Source organism: Aspergillus aculeatinus (assembly GCF_003184765.1).
Source record: "Aspergillus aculeatinus CBS 121060 unplaced genomic scaffold BO66scaffold_2, whole genome shotgun sequence".
In the NCBI taxonomy this organism is placed as follows: domain Eukaryota; kingdom Fungi; phylum Ascomycota; class Eurotiomycetes; order Eurotiales; family Aspergillaceae; genus Aspergillus; species Aspergillus aculeatinus.
The window spans coordinates 1-15,485 of record NW_020291471.1 but is presented as its reverse complement, the minus strand read 5'-3'; the positions used below and the strand labels follow the sequence as shown (position 1 = coordinate 15,485).

The 15,485-nt window shown below is 51.4% G+C and overlaps 6 protein-coding genes and 1 non-coding gene across 7 annotated transcripts; all 7 read left to right on the top strand.

The window, feature by feature from the left end:
* Positions 1-473: 473 nt before the first annotated feature.
* On the top strand, positions 474-1,454 carry BO66DRAFT_397317 (ankyrin repeat domain-containing protein; the record flags this gene model as incomplete). Its single annotated transcript, XM_025648584.1, has 1 exon — positions 474-1,454. The coding sequence occupies one exon, from the start codon at positions 474-476 to the stop codon at positions 1,452-1,454; it is 981 nt and encodes a 326-aa protein (XP_025508515.1).
* A 3,844-nt stretch (positions 1,455-5,298) lies between these two features.
* BO66DRAFT_449440 (serine protease) lies at positions 5,299-6,195 on the top strand (the record flags this gene model as incomplete). Its single annotated transcript, XM_025651778.1, has 2 exons — positions 5,299-6,000; positions 6,070-6,195. Exons 1-2 carry the CDS (start codon positions 5,377-5,379, stop codon positions 6,193-6,195), a joined length of 750 nt encoding a protein of 249 aa, XP_025508514.1. The 5' UTR covers positions 5,299-5,376.
* A 2,132-nt stretch (positions 6,196-8,327) lies between these two features.
* BO66DRAFT_64867 (uncharacterized protein) lies at positions 8,328-9,209 on the top strand. The gene is made up of 2 exons (XM_025653465.1): positions 8,328-8,562; positions 8,622-9,209. Exon 2 carries the CDS (start codon positions 8,658-8,660, stop codon positions 9,135-9,137), a length of 480 nt encoding a protein of 159 aa, XP_025508513.1. The 5' UTR covers positions 8,328-8,562; positions 8,622-8,657; the 3' UTR covers positions 9,138-9,209.
* Positions 9,210-9,732: 523 nt separating this feature from the next.
* On the top strand, positions 9,733-9,814 carry BO66DRAFT_t31. Its single transcript has one exon. It is a non-coding gene; the product is annotated as a tRNA-Ser (tRNA).
* A 540-nt stretch (positions 9,815-10,354) lies between these two features.
* Positions 10,355-10,819, top strand: BO66DRAFT_433797 (uncharacterized protein; the record flags this gene model as incomplete). Its single annotated transcript, XM_025650720.1, has 1 exon — positions 10,355-10,819. One exon carries the CDS (start codon positions 10,355-10,357, stop codon positions 10,817-10,819), a length of 465 nt encoding a protein of 154 aa, XP_025508512.1.
* A 496-nt stretch (positions 10,820-11,315) lies between these two features.
* BO66DRAFT_467381 (uncharacterized protein) lies at positions 11,316-14,314 on the top strand. The gene is made up of 3 exons (XM_025652562.1): positions 11,316-11,546; positions 11,611-13,303; positions 13,371-14,314. The coding sequence occupies exons 1-3, from the start codon at positions 11,411-11,413 to the stop codon at positions 14,161-14,163; spliced, it is 2,622 nt and encodes an 873-aa protein (XP_025508511.1). The 5' UTR covers positions 11,316-11,410; the 3' UTR covers positions 14,164-14,314.
* A 530-nt stretch (positions 14,315-14,844) lies between these two features.
* BO66DRAFT_433795 (uncharacterized protein) lies at positions 14,845-15,210 on the top strand (the record flags this gene model as incomplete). Its single annotated transcript, XM_025650719.1, has 2 exons — positions 14,845-15,005; positions 15,069-15,210. 2 exons carry the CDS (start codon positions 14,845-14,847, stop codon positions 15,208-15,210), a joined length of 303 nt encoding a protein of 100 aa, XP_025508510.1.
* Positions 15,211-15,485: the final 275 nt, after the last annotated feature.

Below are 15,485 nucleotides of genomic sequence, written 5' to 3'. Positions count from 1 at the left end.
CGTGACATCTGCCAGCAACCGTACCAGCGACGCTCTAGTGGATTCTAGACATCTCCGTGGGGCTATCACGGTGAATCCGTAGCCTAGGCCTCGCCTCCTCGCCGGAAGCATCACTGACCGAGATAGATACAACATCCAGATTATGTCTCAAGCATCCGTTTTCAGTCTCGAGATTCTTCATTTCCCCAGATCTGCCGTCATGCTGATACAGTGCTACTAGTCTGAGCTAGAATGGCACAGTAGCATGTAGCATCGATCATAGTATCTGCAACGTCATTGACTCCGATCAGTGCAGCAGAGTTCACAGAGCTTCCATCTCAGATATCTAATCTCCAATGCAGGACATCCACATATAAAAGGCTCCATGTCAGCGTTGGTAGAGCTCACTATCAGCAGAATCAGAAACAAGGAAAGACCTTCAAGTCTAAGATCAATCGCAAATTCGGAGAAATCCTCAATCAACCTCTTCCAAAATGCCTTCAGCCCCACAGCAGAACGGACCTATTCCAGTCCACAGCAAGGCCGTCCACCACAAGACAACCAAAGGCGGCGAAGACCCCATCAGCAACTGCGATGCCATCTTCGCGGCCGCCAAGACCGGCAACCGCGATGAGATCAAACGCCTGCTGTCGGAGAAGCCTGACCGCCTCAACATGAAATGCGCCGAATGCCACGGGATCACACCCATCATGGCGGCGGCGATCGCGAACCAACAGCCGGCCGTGGAGCTGCTCTCCACCCAGGGCGCGGACGTGACCATCCGCGACAGCGACAGCTACACGATCCTCAAGCTGACGCTGGACCAAGGCGAGACGCACATCGGGGTGGCGAACTGGATCGTGGCCCACCACCCGGAGCTGATCGTGACGGACCCGCGCCTCCCGCAGGGCGAGGAGTGGCTGCGGGCGCAGTTCGCCATCATGTCCGACAACATCGAGGAAGCGGCCAGCAAGCCGCCCCCGGAGGTCCTCGAGTACCTGGTCAAGGACTACCCGGACAAGCTGCCGGCCGACACGGGCCGCACCGTGGCCGTGGTCTACTGGGAGCATATCCTGCTGCGCTACATCGGCGACATCCCGCTGGACATCGCGCGCAACTACTCGGTCGACCTCAAGATGGCGTTCGTCGGCACCTTCGACCGCATCCTGTACCACCACGAGGGGATCCAGGAGTCGGCCCGCCTGCTGAACAGCGTGCTGCCCACCACCCAGTACAATATCATCGGCACCCACGTCGTCCCCAAGCAGGGCTGGGTGACCGAGCGCTGGGAGTACCATGACAAAGTCCATAACCTGCAGGTGTTGGATGGCATTGACACGTTTCTGATCGATGGGAATGCGGGTAAGATCGAGGTCATGCTGATCAACTACAATGTCTACGAGATGGAATGGGTGGATGATCCGGAGAAGGGCAAGCCGGGCCCTGGGAAGGTCTGTCCTTCTGCGAAGGCTTGATGGGTTTTCGGCTGGCTGTATGTGTAGGTGGTAAAGCTATCTGGTAAATCCTCTTCTGTCGTTGCTTTATGTCTGCATGGTAATTTGGAATCAGGTGCGGTTGTGTTGGAGTGGTTATCTAGAAACGAAGCAAAAAAAAAGTAGAAAAATAAAACCATGTTTTTTTCCGCTTGGATTGATTCTTGCAGCACCTAAGAGTGTATATTTGTGCTTTTATCTTTGAGCTATGCACGTAAAGATTGATAGCATGGAGTTTTGAATGATGGTGCATGTAGCGTTCGGGCTGGGAAGAGGACCAGCAGCCTATTAAGGCCGGGTATAGGGTTTCACTTTGAGGGATTTTAATACTTTCTAGATATACTATATTCCCCGAGGATAGATACATAGACCCGGCCTTAAGCTTTAGTGGTCCACCCAATCATCTACCCAGGATATATATGAGTGGTGAATGAGAACGAATCATATTTTGTCTGCTGGTCAAAGTAATTTCACGAGTCTCTGTACACTATAGATCACGCAGTTGATACATCCACCAGAGGTCTTTAGAATGATACAATGAATAAGAGATGCTCTCGCTTGTTGCAAAAAGCCAGAAAAAATGCACAACGTCCCTAGATGTCCTTAGTGGGCCTTTACAGTAGTTCCCCTTGCCGCTACGAACGCCTAACGGCGGTGTTGATCAAATCATAATCATCCCGCCAACAGAGAATAGCCGTCAGCGAGCAACCCCGGCAGGCACAGAAAGTGTGTCTCAGGGCCACCGACGGTCGTTCAACGCATTCCTCCCTCGCGAAAACGCATTGCGAACAGTGTGCCCTTGTTTTCGTTGATTTCTGTCAAATCAAACCAATGTGCCCAATGGTACGTTAGGGTTCACGACTGTAATCTAGATGTTCGGGAAGGCTCGGGCCCTCCCGTGATCCGTCATCCGTCCGGGGTTGGTTCCCGGTAACTTACAATACAGTACCCAGTAGCGGCTTACATATTTCACTATTCAACATATAAATATGTACGTAGTCCAATTCGCTTGCGATGACCCGCAAATTACGAGGGTGTATCTGTCAATCTATCTGCCTGTCTGAGAAGGTAGGTGCCTGGTCTGAAGAACAGCACTCACAAGAAAATAATCTCATCCAGGACTTAGGCGATCACGAATGGGCCTCGTTTCCAGATAACCACCGCGGTTTGCTCTCCCTCCTCACCCACAAGCAAAGCGACATATGAAATGATCGGAAGCTTCGACGTGGCGAAAGATGCGTACCGCTCTCTAGAGAGCGGGTCATATTCAAATCCTTTCAACAAGCATCCGAGTCCTGCTGAAAATCCGCTACACGATGTCACGATCAAGTACAAAGAGAGATTGTTCACCCAATATTAGTACTAGTTTCCAGAATGGATGGCTGTATATATACCAAGAGATAAGCCGTCCCAGTCGTCCAATCATTGGCAGCTCCGTAGCGTCATCTTTAAGTACAGGTCCGCGTCTGTTTGTCAACGCGAGGTCCCAGCTGTGTCAAACTCGTGAAACAAGCATCTTACCACCACTTACACACAAGTATGACTTGCATTCTGTAGTACTTTATTAAATTCTCTAAGAGACGACATTGATCCTTTCATGGAAACGCTTCAGTTTGTCGACCCCTCCGTAACTGGTAGTACATATTCCCCGGCCTACAAAGACGTTGAGCTTTGGTGGTCGCCATGTCCAAGGCCTAATGGACCTGATGCTGTATCAATATACAGGATTCTATGTGATGTAGGGGGTGAGAGGTTGGTTCCGATGGTAGGGCCCTGACCTAATGTTCTTCGAGGGTCTCCTTCGGTTCGTGGGAGGACGGGGGTCTTGCAGTCTGAGGCAACTGGAGCCTATGCTGTTGGAGAAGTTGGAATATGATTTGGTTCGCCGCTAAAGGCTAATATAATCATGCTTTACTAAGTAATAGCCTTACTTGTCTAAGTATTACCGGATCCAGTAATGATCAAGACTACGTGTAAATGTGCTTCACGATACCAAATGTCCGGTGTTAATGGTATATGCTCACAAAAGCAGCAGATATTACTACACTGACATTATAGCGAGAGCTGTATTCGGATGAATGGTCCTACTATGAGCTAGATGAGTAAATAATGCTTCTTCGCAGTGACATCATTTGATCATTCGTAGAGGGAGAAGGACATCTGGTTGCTTTTGATTTTCAAAAGAAAAAGAAAGACCTTCCAGAAACAAAAGAAGGAACTGGGCCCAAAAACATACAACAGAAGGGATTCGCTGGTGGTCACCCACCCAACTACTAACCTCCCGGCGTGTGGCTTGAGTACGGCTGAGCGGACGGGAAGCCCTATTTTCCACACCCTGTGGTCGTATGTGATGGACACTCCTTATTTTTGCATGATATCAAAGGCTCTATTATAATGTATTGTTCCAGCAACATGAACCTATAGGTGGCAAAGATTGAGTACGGTGTTGAGGACGTGGATACGCGATTGACTCAAACTACTTGAGGTTATCTGAGCTGAACCCTTACAATGGGCGTGGCAGGCGGTGAGCAGCTTGCCAGAACGCATGGCCACCTTGGGCAAGAGACCAGACTTTTGCAGAGTGGCCCGCTGTATCCATCTGTAACCAGGCAAGGCAGGGTGCAACAGGCAAGACTTAGAACGCAGGTGATAGACCGAGCTGATATTGTGGTTCTTTCTAACAAGGACATTTCGTGCTAATGCAGAATAATAGTAGACATCGTCACAGTATATATATAGATAAAAGCTCATCCAGAACAGAAGTATGGTCAAGATATAATCAGGTATCCGACAGGCAGGCAAGTGCCACACCCTGACACGACTGTGCAGCAAGCCAGCGTGCTCGACAAATCCCAGAGCACCCTGTGAGAAATGGTTCAGAAATAGCATCCATAACGACTCTGAGAACGGCCCAGATAGTGCTACCGTGACCGCTCTTAAGGCCAGGACCCCCATCATCCTCAAAGCACAGAATAGAGAAAGTCAGAATAGAGAAAATTGACTACCACAGTCTTTCTCAAAGGGTGACAACTGCGGCAAAGACTTTCCCGAACACTTGATGTGGTAAGCTAAACCGACAAACGGAATCAGCTACCAGCTCAAGTATGTTCCTTGTTTCGAGGCCCCGTATAACTACATACCCCATATTCACCCGTGCAGACTTGAATGAATGTAGCTGAATAGATTGGAGGGTTCGGCAAAAATGTAAGAACCTTATTTTGGCACATAGCATTGCAGGTATCATAATAGAGCTACACCTTGGAGCTTCGCGAATAGAGCTAAACAGAACTACTCTACATAGAGGCTATATGCTAGCAGACTGGATTAGAAGAAAGGCATAAGAAGGTCACTTGATATAAAATGAACACTTTCGGTGGGGATGTGGAGCATTCACATATGCATTTTAATACATAACAGAAAAAGCAACTACTATAACTAACCTAACAGGAACAGGAGCTGACCCCCGAACGGCGCATACCATGGTGTTCTATGTTGCGACAAGGGACGCCCTCCCGCGTCAGAACCTTATTCCGACTGTCCTACTGCTGGGTCACCTGGCGCGACGAACTGATCCAGTGATAAGATCCTGTCAAGGAGCGAATGACTTCAGGTAGGATTGGTTCTGTCACCGGATGTGATGAGCACTCCCAATGAAAACAAAGGTAATGTCGTACGAGTACCGGGATTAGGGTTCGGTCCTGCTTTTACAGTCACACAATGCACCACCATCCTTCTGGCGCGTCAACAGGCACACGCATCCATGATAGAGATAAGATATGCTCAGATTGCGCTGTGGGACCCCCCTCGTATAAAGAGACGGAGACATGAAGAAACCCATTCAGCAACCCCACAACCCTATCAGTCTCTACCGATCCTCACCTTTACTTACCCCAGCCCTCAGAAAATGAAAGCCTTCCTCGCCCTCCTCCTTTTCCTCTCACAAACCACCGCCCTCGTAACCCCCTGCATCATCGGCGGCACCGAAGTCCCCATCGAAGCCCACCCCTACCAGATCGCCCTCCTCTACGGTGGCGCCCGCACCTGCGGCGGCAGCATCCTCAGCCCCGCGCACATCATCACCGCCGCCCACTGCGTCGCCAGCGCGGCCCCGAGCCGCCTCCGCATCCGCGCGGGCTCCGCCCTCTGCGACGCCGGCGGAATCGTGGTCAGCGTCGCCGCGATCGCCATCCACCCGAACTACTCCGCCCCGACCGTCGACAACGACCTCGCCGTTTTGACCTTGTCCCGGAATCTGACTTTTGGCCCGAAGATCGCGCCCGTGGGGTTGCCCGCGGTCGGGGCGGATACGCTTGTCCCCGGCGCCGAGGTGGTGGTCTCGGGCTGGGGCGCGACCGGCGAGGGCGCCGCAAACTCCCCGTCCCTGCGGGCTGTGACGGTGTCGGTCGTCGGGAGGGAGGAGTGCCGTGCCGAATATCGGGGGTTCGGGCCGGTGACTGACAGTATGTTCTGCGCGGGGACGCCCGCGGGCGGGAGGAATGCTTGTGGCGGGGATAGTGGGGGGCCTGCTGTTGTGGTTGCCGGCAGGAATGGGGATGGGAATGGGAATGGGAGCGGGAGCGGGAGCGGGAGCGAGAAGGCTGCCCGTGGGGTTTTGGTGGGGGTGGTCTCGTGGGGGCATGGCTGCGGACGGAAGGGTTTTCCCGGGGTTTATGCAAGCACGTCATTTTTGAGGGGCTTTATTGGTCGGGTTACGGGGTTGTAGGATATGATATACCTTGTCTAGTATGTTGGAATGGGATTGATGAGTTCCATAGTGGGTACACAGTAATAAAAGGTACAATAAGGAGCCTTTGCATTTGCATGACGGTATGAGGAAAACCTATCTCAGGGGAAAACTCACACCAAGGCCTAGGACTACTTCGCAGTCCCCAACCCCAGAAACAATATGATAAGGCAACCAGAGTAGCTCGGGGACTATTTTCACAGTGGAGAGTCCTAATCCTCCGATTCTTGTCCTCCGCAGGAAGTGTTCAGATCATCGGACTCGGCGATAGGATCCTTATTGTTCACCGGATTCTTCGAGGTTTCCATCGCCCAGATCCTCCACCCGTTGCTTGACATCAACATCTATCAGTACGCTGGTTGCCACATACACCCTAGAGAGAGGATTGAACTCACGCGCATGGCACATCGTAACGCGGCTGAACCCGGTATCGAAATTGTTCGTGGATGTCCACCGGCTGCTCGTTGAGCTTGATGGGCTGGAGCTCGGGTTGATGCGCGTAGTGCGTGAGCCAGAAGTTCGCCTGGCGAGGTTCTCCTCTAGGTTATGTTAGTTTGTTTACTTTGCAAGCCTTATAAGGAAAAAAACGCCTCGTTGATTCATATACTGTAAAGGTGCATTATACGTACGGTGCCACGTCGTCCCAGTTGATATCCCACTTCTCCCGGGGGTTGATCGTGCCGAAGGTGCCTGGGAACCTCATTTTGTGGTCGTGGTGAGGACTTATCACTCGAGGAGATAACTGTGAAATGTGGAAGGATCAAGTGTCAGCAGCGGGATGTTTGCCTGGGAAACTTGCTGCGAGGGTGGGACGATCTAGGTGGTGGACGTCATGAATTTATAGCCCTGATTCTCTGGCAGTGTCTGATTCTCTCATAGCAGCTTTCTCTCGGGGTTGTTGCACGGGCTCTGAGGATCGTAATGCAACGTGCGTAATCATCGGAGATCTCAATGCTGTGTAAGTAAGCGTCAGATGTTGCGGCTGGTGTTCAGACTTGTGGAGAAACTCTGCTGCGAGTATGCTTACCTGAGGTTTCGATCGTTGTCATCTCGCAGTATTCTCTCAATGGATATGCCCTAACTGGCGAGGTAAGAATCATCTGGATTTGATAGTGAAGATTGAGATGGCTTAGCGGATGCCAGTAGATTAGGCCCTAGCGCTGTTGTACATTTGACGTTGCGCTATGATGTGGCTTCAAGCCAAGGATGCGCGTGTTGAAGATAAGTTCTACTTAAAGTGCCAAGTCCGAGACTGCCCGTGTACACACGGAGATTTTTAACCATAGGTTCCCGTTCGGTAGGACGATGCTTATCTCTTCGAGCGCCGTTCCATGCATAGTAGACCGGGATGCCGCACATAGCTGTGGCCTCAGAGACGTTTCAGTTATCTTAATTTGGCCAGGACTGTTTTCTTCTTGTCGCTCTTGATCCACTAATTTCTGACGAGATCGACGGGCTCCTTGACGAGGCGAGTGGTGCATAACTCAATGACTTGTGCATCAGCAAATGGTTGCGCTCATCCCGAGGGATGAGCAAGAGTCCTTGATTCGATCTTGTCAAGCTGCTCCGGGCGGCGATCTGCGATCTCCGATGGATTTATTGAGATCTGTGAGACGGTATCATATCTTGCTGACTGCGAGGTCCGATTGTGCGACCAGTGGGCGTGGTGGGCTCTGAGGGGATAGTTAGCAGCTGGCTACTGTTGGACCTGACACCACTCTCCAGGCTATTTTTCTGGCTTCCCTTTTCTTGTTTTCTCTCTCCTTAAGTCGTCTCGATAAAGTTATGAGAAAGCCAATACATATGGGCTGGACTGGAATCATCTCCTCGCGTATATCTGTGGTGTGTGATAGAAGCCTTGGCCGTATTCCTCAGTGGATCTTACCCCACATGCGATCAGATGATGGACTGCACATCTTGTGTCACATTTCTGCAGTGGGATTACTTGATCTGTGCATGCATAAGCTAGAGGCGCAGTTGCGATGAACATTCGAACAATAATAGCATAGTGGCTAAGCATTGCAAGGCCTGTTCGTGGCAGTACAACAGCTGCCAACTGAACTACCTCTACCCACCTAAGCACTTCCTGCTGCCGTTGCTGCCCAGGTAAAGTACTATGAACTAATTCCCCGAATGTGAAGTATGCGGCGTCGATAGCCGTTGGTGATTCAGGATCTGACGTGGCGCCGCCTGATTTGTGGACACGCTCTCTGCCGATGCATTTTCCTGCGTCAGGTGCTGAGCGCGTAGAGCAGGCGGCACAAGAGACATTTAATGCGCTCCTTGCCCTTGCTTTTTTTTCGATTGTCTTCCTTCTTCTCTCTCATTCTTATATGGACTCTTGAGGTATCTTCTGATCGATATTTGACTGGAAGCGCTACTTTCAAGAGCTGACGCAGCTGAAGTGAGATATCGGTGTTGTTTATTCTTCGTTCGCCGGGATGACTTTGCGGAAGTCGGCTCTATATCTCTATCGCGTCGAGAGCGATCAGTCGAGGGGTCAAAAGGTTAGGAGTGGCGGTATTGAGTCTGAGGGACGCCACTGGGTCGCATTTCGACCTCAAAGCAGGAGACAAAGGGTGGAGTTGAGGGATGAACTGTGGGCGCACCTGGATTGGAGGAACCGAGAGCCGACAGCATTCGTTTCGGCTTCGCAGGACCGAGACTGGGCGATCAACCAAGCCGAGAGACGTGCGCGTGACGGAGAGACGAATGTCAGGGTGTACGTGATTGAGGTGCCCCGTCTGGGAGTGTATAAATCCCGATCCGAGTGCTGGGTGACCGTTATGAAATTGGATGCATGGCTCGAGGTGGCCAACTCCAAACTTCCTGATTATGCTGACTTCCCGTCCTCGGCAAATGAATATCTGTTCCTTCATGATATCCCAGAGGACTTTATTGTTGACACTTGGTCGTTTTGATGTTCTGGTGGTTGGAGATGAGGTGGAGGAATGGTGCCTCGGCGGAATGCAGTCCGTTTGTTGATGTCAGTAGCAAGTTGAGCTTGTTTCTAGTCGTTGCTGTTGGGCGGATATTGGGCAAGGGCATGTAGATCTCATTCATTTTATTTTCTTTGTGCGACTGATATCAGCTGTACCTTCATTCGACTTTCGGGAGACGTACAATTGATGATAAGGTGTTCGTGAGCGTTGATGAGGCCCTTCAAAAGGTTCGCCTCGGCCTCGAGTTGGAGGGGACTTCTGGCATTCATACACACCTTCACTGTTATTTGGGATGCCATCATCGACGTGCCTTTAGCGATGCTGAAACATATATTCGCATTCAGACAGCAGCCGCGTAAGAGCCTTCAAACCTCAGGCTAATAATCGGTCGAATCCTAAGGAGTATTTCAAGCTGTGATACTCGGTTATAGCATGAAGTCTGAAGCTGGCGTAACAACCATTCCAATCAAAATAAAACCACACAATGACTATGAATTGAGCCATGGATGCTTGAATGCTAGCTGAGCATAATTTTACCTCATAAACTATAGTTAAAGACCATTTTTATCAATTGGACAATATGGCCGAGCGGTCTAAGGCGATAGACTAGAAATCTATTCTCTTCGGAGGCGTCGGTTCAAATCCGACTGTTGTCGTTTTTGCCTTCTGTTTTTCCTTGCTGCTGATCCTGAAGCAACCATAATCTGGACGGCTGAATGCTGGCAATCCACGAGCTAAGCAGAAAATAATCTTTAAACCAAAACTCGACCCGACAGCTGTGTCGATCGGGATGGAATAGGTGTTGAATGCTGTTGGGGCTGGCCATTCTTCGGATGAAGCAGCCAACACCGAGTCCAATGGATATAGCCAAAAAATGACAGCCGAGATCCCATCCTCTTTGTCTCCGTTTATAATAGTCCCCTGGGTAATTTCCGACTCAAACACATCCATTGTCCTATCATCACTTGTCCTCGGTAATCTCCTACAATCTTATGGCCGCCACCCTCATAGAATGACGTCTTCTGAGAATCTCCAGCTACGAACCCGCTCGTCCCTTATCCAGCATGAAACAAACATCGCAGTTGGAATATAAAAGCACTCGTCACACCAGATTCAGAGATAGCTCCAACCAACCCACCCAATCCCAGAAAGTTTACCAACGGCTAGTAAGATTTCCCTCCACAGCAGAAAGAACAATGCCTTCATCAAGGAGAGAAACCCACGACCTCTGGGCCCTAGATTTCTGGGTTGAACGCAAGCGGGACCTCTCGCTCCCGTGCTTGTTGGTACTTCTCCAAGACCAGATTGGAGCACGCATTCACGAGGAGATCTTCACTCCGCCGGAGATTGCCCCAAGCCTGCATTATGTCATGATCCGGGTCATCACACGCGACGGTGAGTGCCTCGAATCAGCCCACAAGGACCTTGACTCCAAGCTCTGTCGACTGATGGCTAACGAGGACTGGGAACACGAGGAGCAGACCGAGCTGAATTGGTCCACCAAGATGCTGCGTCGTGTACGGAAGGACGGTCAGAAGGATGGCTATAATCTACAGTTCTGGAAGATCCAGGAATTCCCCCGCGACAGTATTGAACCCGTGGATTTCGCTACCGCTGAGGTGGGCCTTCGGGTGCTCGAGCTTATGAATGAGTGGCAATGAGAGCATTGCGGAGCATGGATCTGGGGTGGTGGCTTCTCAGTTGGAAGGTCACTCCTCTCTGATTTGAATATGTTAAGTATGAATATGAATATTTCCAATGATTGTCTTTTCCGTTCTATTGATATGCAGTATCAGGGAGTTAGGTTATATGACCGTAAGTGGCAAGTGGCAAGCAAATCTAGGCCTGCAATTCACTTGACTGATTGCATCTCTGGTCCTTGAGCTATCGCGCGCTAAGGCTTCTAGATTGCATCGTGCCCCACCCGCTGTCAATCTTTCTATGGCTGCATTTACTTTTCTGAATATTTTTCCCCAATTGATTGACCGCATCTGGGTTATCAATTTGATGTTCTGTGCTCATTGGTGCTGAGAATCCTTGTCAGCCGCAAGTTTGCTGTGTTTGTGGCTAATTTTCTGTTTACTTCCCCTCATAGTCTCTCATAACTACTCCGTACCCCACTTTTGCTCTTCCTTCTCCTTCCTCACCTCCTTTGGCAAACAACCTGAACACACCATCTGACGCCTCCTCCTCTTTCTTCTGCCTTTCAACACCCATGACTTCGACTATCAAGCAATAGTGATTATTTTGTCATGGCCGTCAAAGGCCTGCTGTTCATTCGTTGCCGGGGTAGGTACTTTGCGTATGCCAACCGATGGGACAGTTATCCGGAAGGTCTGGGCATAGAGTTGTTCGACACTATCCCCGAAGATCCCATCCAGTACCAAGGCATGTCACCGGTACAGAATACACCCGCCTTTCTCCAAGCAAGTCTTTCTAACCTCTCAGTCAGCATGGCTCGAGGCTCTTCGCTCCACGTTTTCGCGTCTCGTCCACCAATTCGAAACGCAATGCCTCCCTGTCGCCATCCAGTCCATCGACGAGGACTCGAACGCCTCCCTCGCTGAGCGCTACGAGATGAGCTACTTGGCCCTCGACGACCGGCTTAAATCGCCCCCTTTACAGCTAATGCCCCCGGAATGGCGGAGCGGAGATCATGAATGGGTTTACACCATCGACTTGGACAAGGAGATCTTCAGCATCGACAATGCCGTTCATTTCCGGCTCTCCAGCATCGCCAGCGACCGGAATTGGACCATGTACCTCGGTAAGGATGCTCGTCGTCGCCGCGCGCCTGCCAAGTGGACACCCTCACATGTGCTTGCCGATCCCACCTTCAAGCCTCAGGTGAACGAGACCCTGGTTGAGATGTTCAACCGGCTCAAGGTCGAAGTGGTTGCGCCAGAGTCCTTCTATCTCCCTCAGGATATCTCCTTTCTTCGTGAATCTTTTCTGGCCTCAGCGTTCACAAGATTGCAGGGGCACTATCGCGATCTCCTGGACGGGAGCTATCTTGAATGGGGCCCCACAGACTTTCCTTTTAGAGAAATAGCATATGCTATCGTGTCTCTGGCCACGGGTGCTGTGTCGTTTGCGAGTATCAGTTCCCTGGATGCCAACCACAAGAAGGAAGGGTATTATCTTGTTCATGGTGAAAAATCTTCATACTCTGGGTTTCCGAGCCTCCGACCAACCCTGCTGCCCCGATTTTTGCACGAGTCACACTATCCCGGGGTGGAGGCCGGGTCGGCTCCCCGGCAAACAACGTATTGGTTGGATAGTGTCTTGGTTCACTTGGTCTCGGGCCTAGACCGCGTCGACATAGAAGAAGCCGCGATTGCCGAAGCTGTGGGAGCCGGACTCGAACAGGGGCGAAAGTCATTCTATGCAATCGTCTTCTCGATTTTGGATGTTATCCTGCTGCGTGTCCAGAGGAAACCATGCCTGACCGTTCTTGTGAAGAGAAGTCCACTTATGACATTGTTCGAATTTGATGACACTAATTCTTCGTTCGCAAGAGGGCCTCGGAATAGATTGCCTCGCAATCTTGGGAACGTCAAGGAATCTAAAGATGGCACCAGATCTCATAGCAATCTTAGGGCCGATGATCTTACCCAACCCCAAAGCCATGACCGTCAACTGGATGATGACGCTAACAAGTCACTGACAATGCGCCTTGCCGGGAAGATGAAGTATTCCATTGTCTTCGTGACACTATTACGTTTCTTCGACGCAGCCACGTATCATGATCTGGAAGGTGCCGTGTCCCATGTATTGCCGAACGAGACCCTGGCGACTGTGATGCAGTTCACCGATACTCAAACATATCGCACGCTTAGCAAATTGTCAGCTTATTGCCGCAAGACCAGTCTTTCCGAGTTTCGGCTGAATGACCATTGTACCATCGTTGACTTTGATCTCCACAGTACCTCCTACACTTTGGTCGACAAGCGCACGGGAACGCAGAGCACCACTCGACTCTGTCGTGCGGGTTCCACGCGAGGATGCAAGGAATTAGTACTGTCCCCGATCATCGGAATCGAAGGCCCCTCAAGGCGCAGTATCATCGATTCTGTGCAGTTGCACTTTGTGAACGTCCCTAGCAGGGAAGCACCTTACACAAAAACCATTGCAATGCCGCGCAGGTAGGAGTGTGCCTCCCAGTCATATCATGGGCAGTGGGGTTGGGCAACATCTGATCTCTCATCACAGAGCGGCGTATGACCGATTGGCTTACCCCGGCTTCGCTCCCTCCATCAACTTCGACATGCTCTTCCATCTTCCCGACCATCTATATGTTGGGTCCGTCGAGGAGGGCTGGGACCGATATCTCAAGAAGTTAATTCGAAGATATCAGGATGAGGAGGACAGCCCCGGCTCCAGTTTTGATACGGGGCTGTTCGACTGTGTCCGCCCACCCGGATACCGTGAGATCACCATGGACGCCTTCCGCTGTAGTGGCTTCCACTGTTTCCTGCGCCGCGCCCGGGATGAGAGTGTCGACGAATGGGTGTCCACCACGCAATTTGCCTTGCGTCGTCTGTATATTCGCGAAGGCTGGGGCGGCGGGTATGAGGCGGAGGAGAGATTCCCCCTTCCCGGGCGGCCCGTCGTGGTCGCCTTCTCCGCCCGTGTCGGGCTCTTCTATTATGTGCATCATCGCCTTGAGAAGCCCATTTTACCGCCGGGGGTAGGGTATCATAGCCTCGAGATAGCGGAGAGATGCACCGATCCTGACCTGCAGCGCCGCCTTGTTCCGCTGATCCCCGGGGTGATCGACTTGAGGAATTACTCGTCCCGGGTCGAGTTTGAGAGCTGGTTTGAGCGGTTCTGCCATGGCGTCGGGGAGAAGACGGTGTACGATCCGTTCACTGACCAACAGCAGCCTCTGACTCGTGTGCCGGAGCCACAGCCTCATCTAAGTAAACAGCCTATGACTAGTACGGAGCCTGTTGGGAGCGATGTGGTATATGATTTGCCTTCTATGTATAGGTCTTTAGGGTAGCTGGGAAGGCTACTGCTGTTGCTGTTTGTATACGTAAGGGGGCTCAGGGGAACTAGTACTGATTGGACAGAGGGCGAACTAATAGCACACTGAGTCATTGGCTTTGTAGACTGAACAGGGCTATCAGACATATAGGGAAGCGATCATTGACATGGGCCGAGAGATTCAGTGACTAGATTCTCTCTAAACTTTGATAAGAATTTTCGTTATCTTCGGGAGTTCCTTCTGTCATTTCCGTGCCAGCTCCCGGTGAGAAGTCGGGGGATGTCCGACATAAACCCACCAGCAGCTTTACTCATGTCTCAGGAGGAACCGTTCACAACTGCTATTGTCCAGCACAATGAACATTAGGCGGGCTTCAATCGAATAACCTGAACCACAAGCCCATCTCTTTGTCTCTTCTGCAATGGGGGGTTCTGATGCACGACAAAGCTCATTCACGAAGGACATGGCCTTTGTCCGACGAAGTCCAGTTGTTCTTTGTCTGTTAAATGATATTATGTCTTAGGCCGGAAGGGAAATTGATAAATACAACTTATGTGAACTATACCAACTCGATTGCTGATTCTACTTCTGCTTTCATCCAAGATACCTCGCAGCTCACTATAGTCATCGAGATACGACTTCCTCCATTATATCAACATCCAATCCAACAACTCCAGAGAGAGTATACCATCGAACATGTCCTCCGAGCCTCCCCGAGCCCCCAAGCCCAAACGAAGCCGAAGGCTATCTCTCGTGGCCTGCAACCGAGCCTGTTACGAAAAGACTCGCCATCTCACTCCATATGCTCTACTCGAGCTCGACCTCCGACAAGAGGACTGCGTCGCGCATCCTGCCCGGTATGCCTGCCATCTTCTGCCTTTCCCATCTGTTCATCGAGGATACTGACATCCAGGATCCAGAGCCCGCACCTTCGCCTCGGAAGTATACAGCCACCTCTCCGAAGCGCAACGAGCCCACATCCGACAGCTGGCCAAAGACGGCGGGCCCGATCTCTCAGATCTGCGGGGTGTACGTCCGCCCCATCCTCATCCCCAACCCTGATTCCCTTCCCTGCCCATCATCAACCCTGAAAACCCACGCCAACCGATACTGATCCTGATACTAACATGATGGACGGGGTAAATAGTACCCAAGAACACAGCGTGCCAAATCCCCCGGCCCCACCGCCCCCGCCTCGGCCTGGGCCTCCGCCTCCCACCCGCCCTCAACCCTACCCCCAACAAGCACCTACACCCCCAGCATCGAAGAACCATCCCCGGCCTCCTTTTCGCCCCTCCACCCCCCCTCCCCGCCAACCTCCCACACCGCAACCGCAA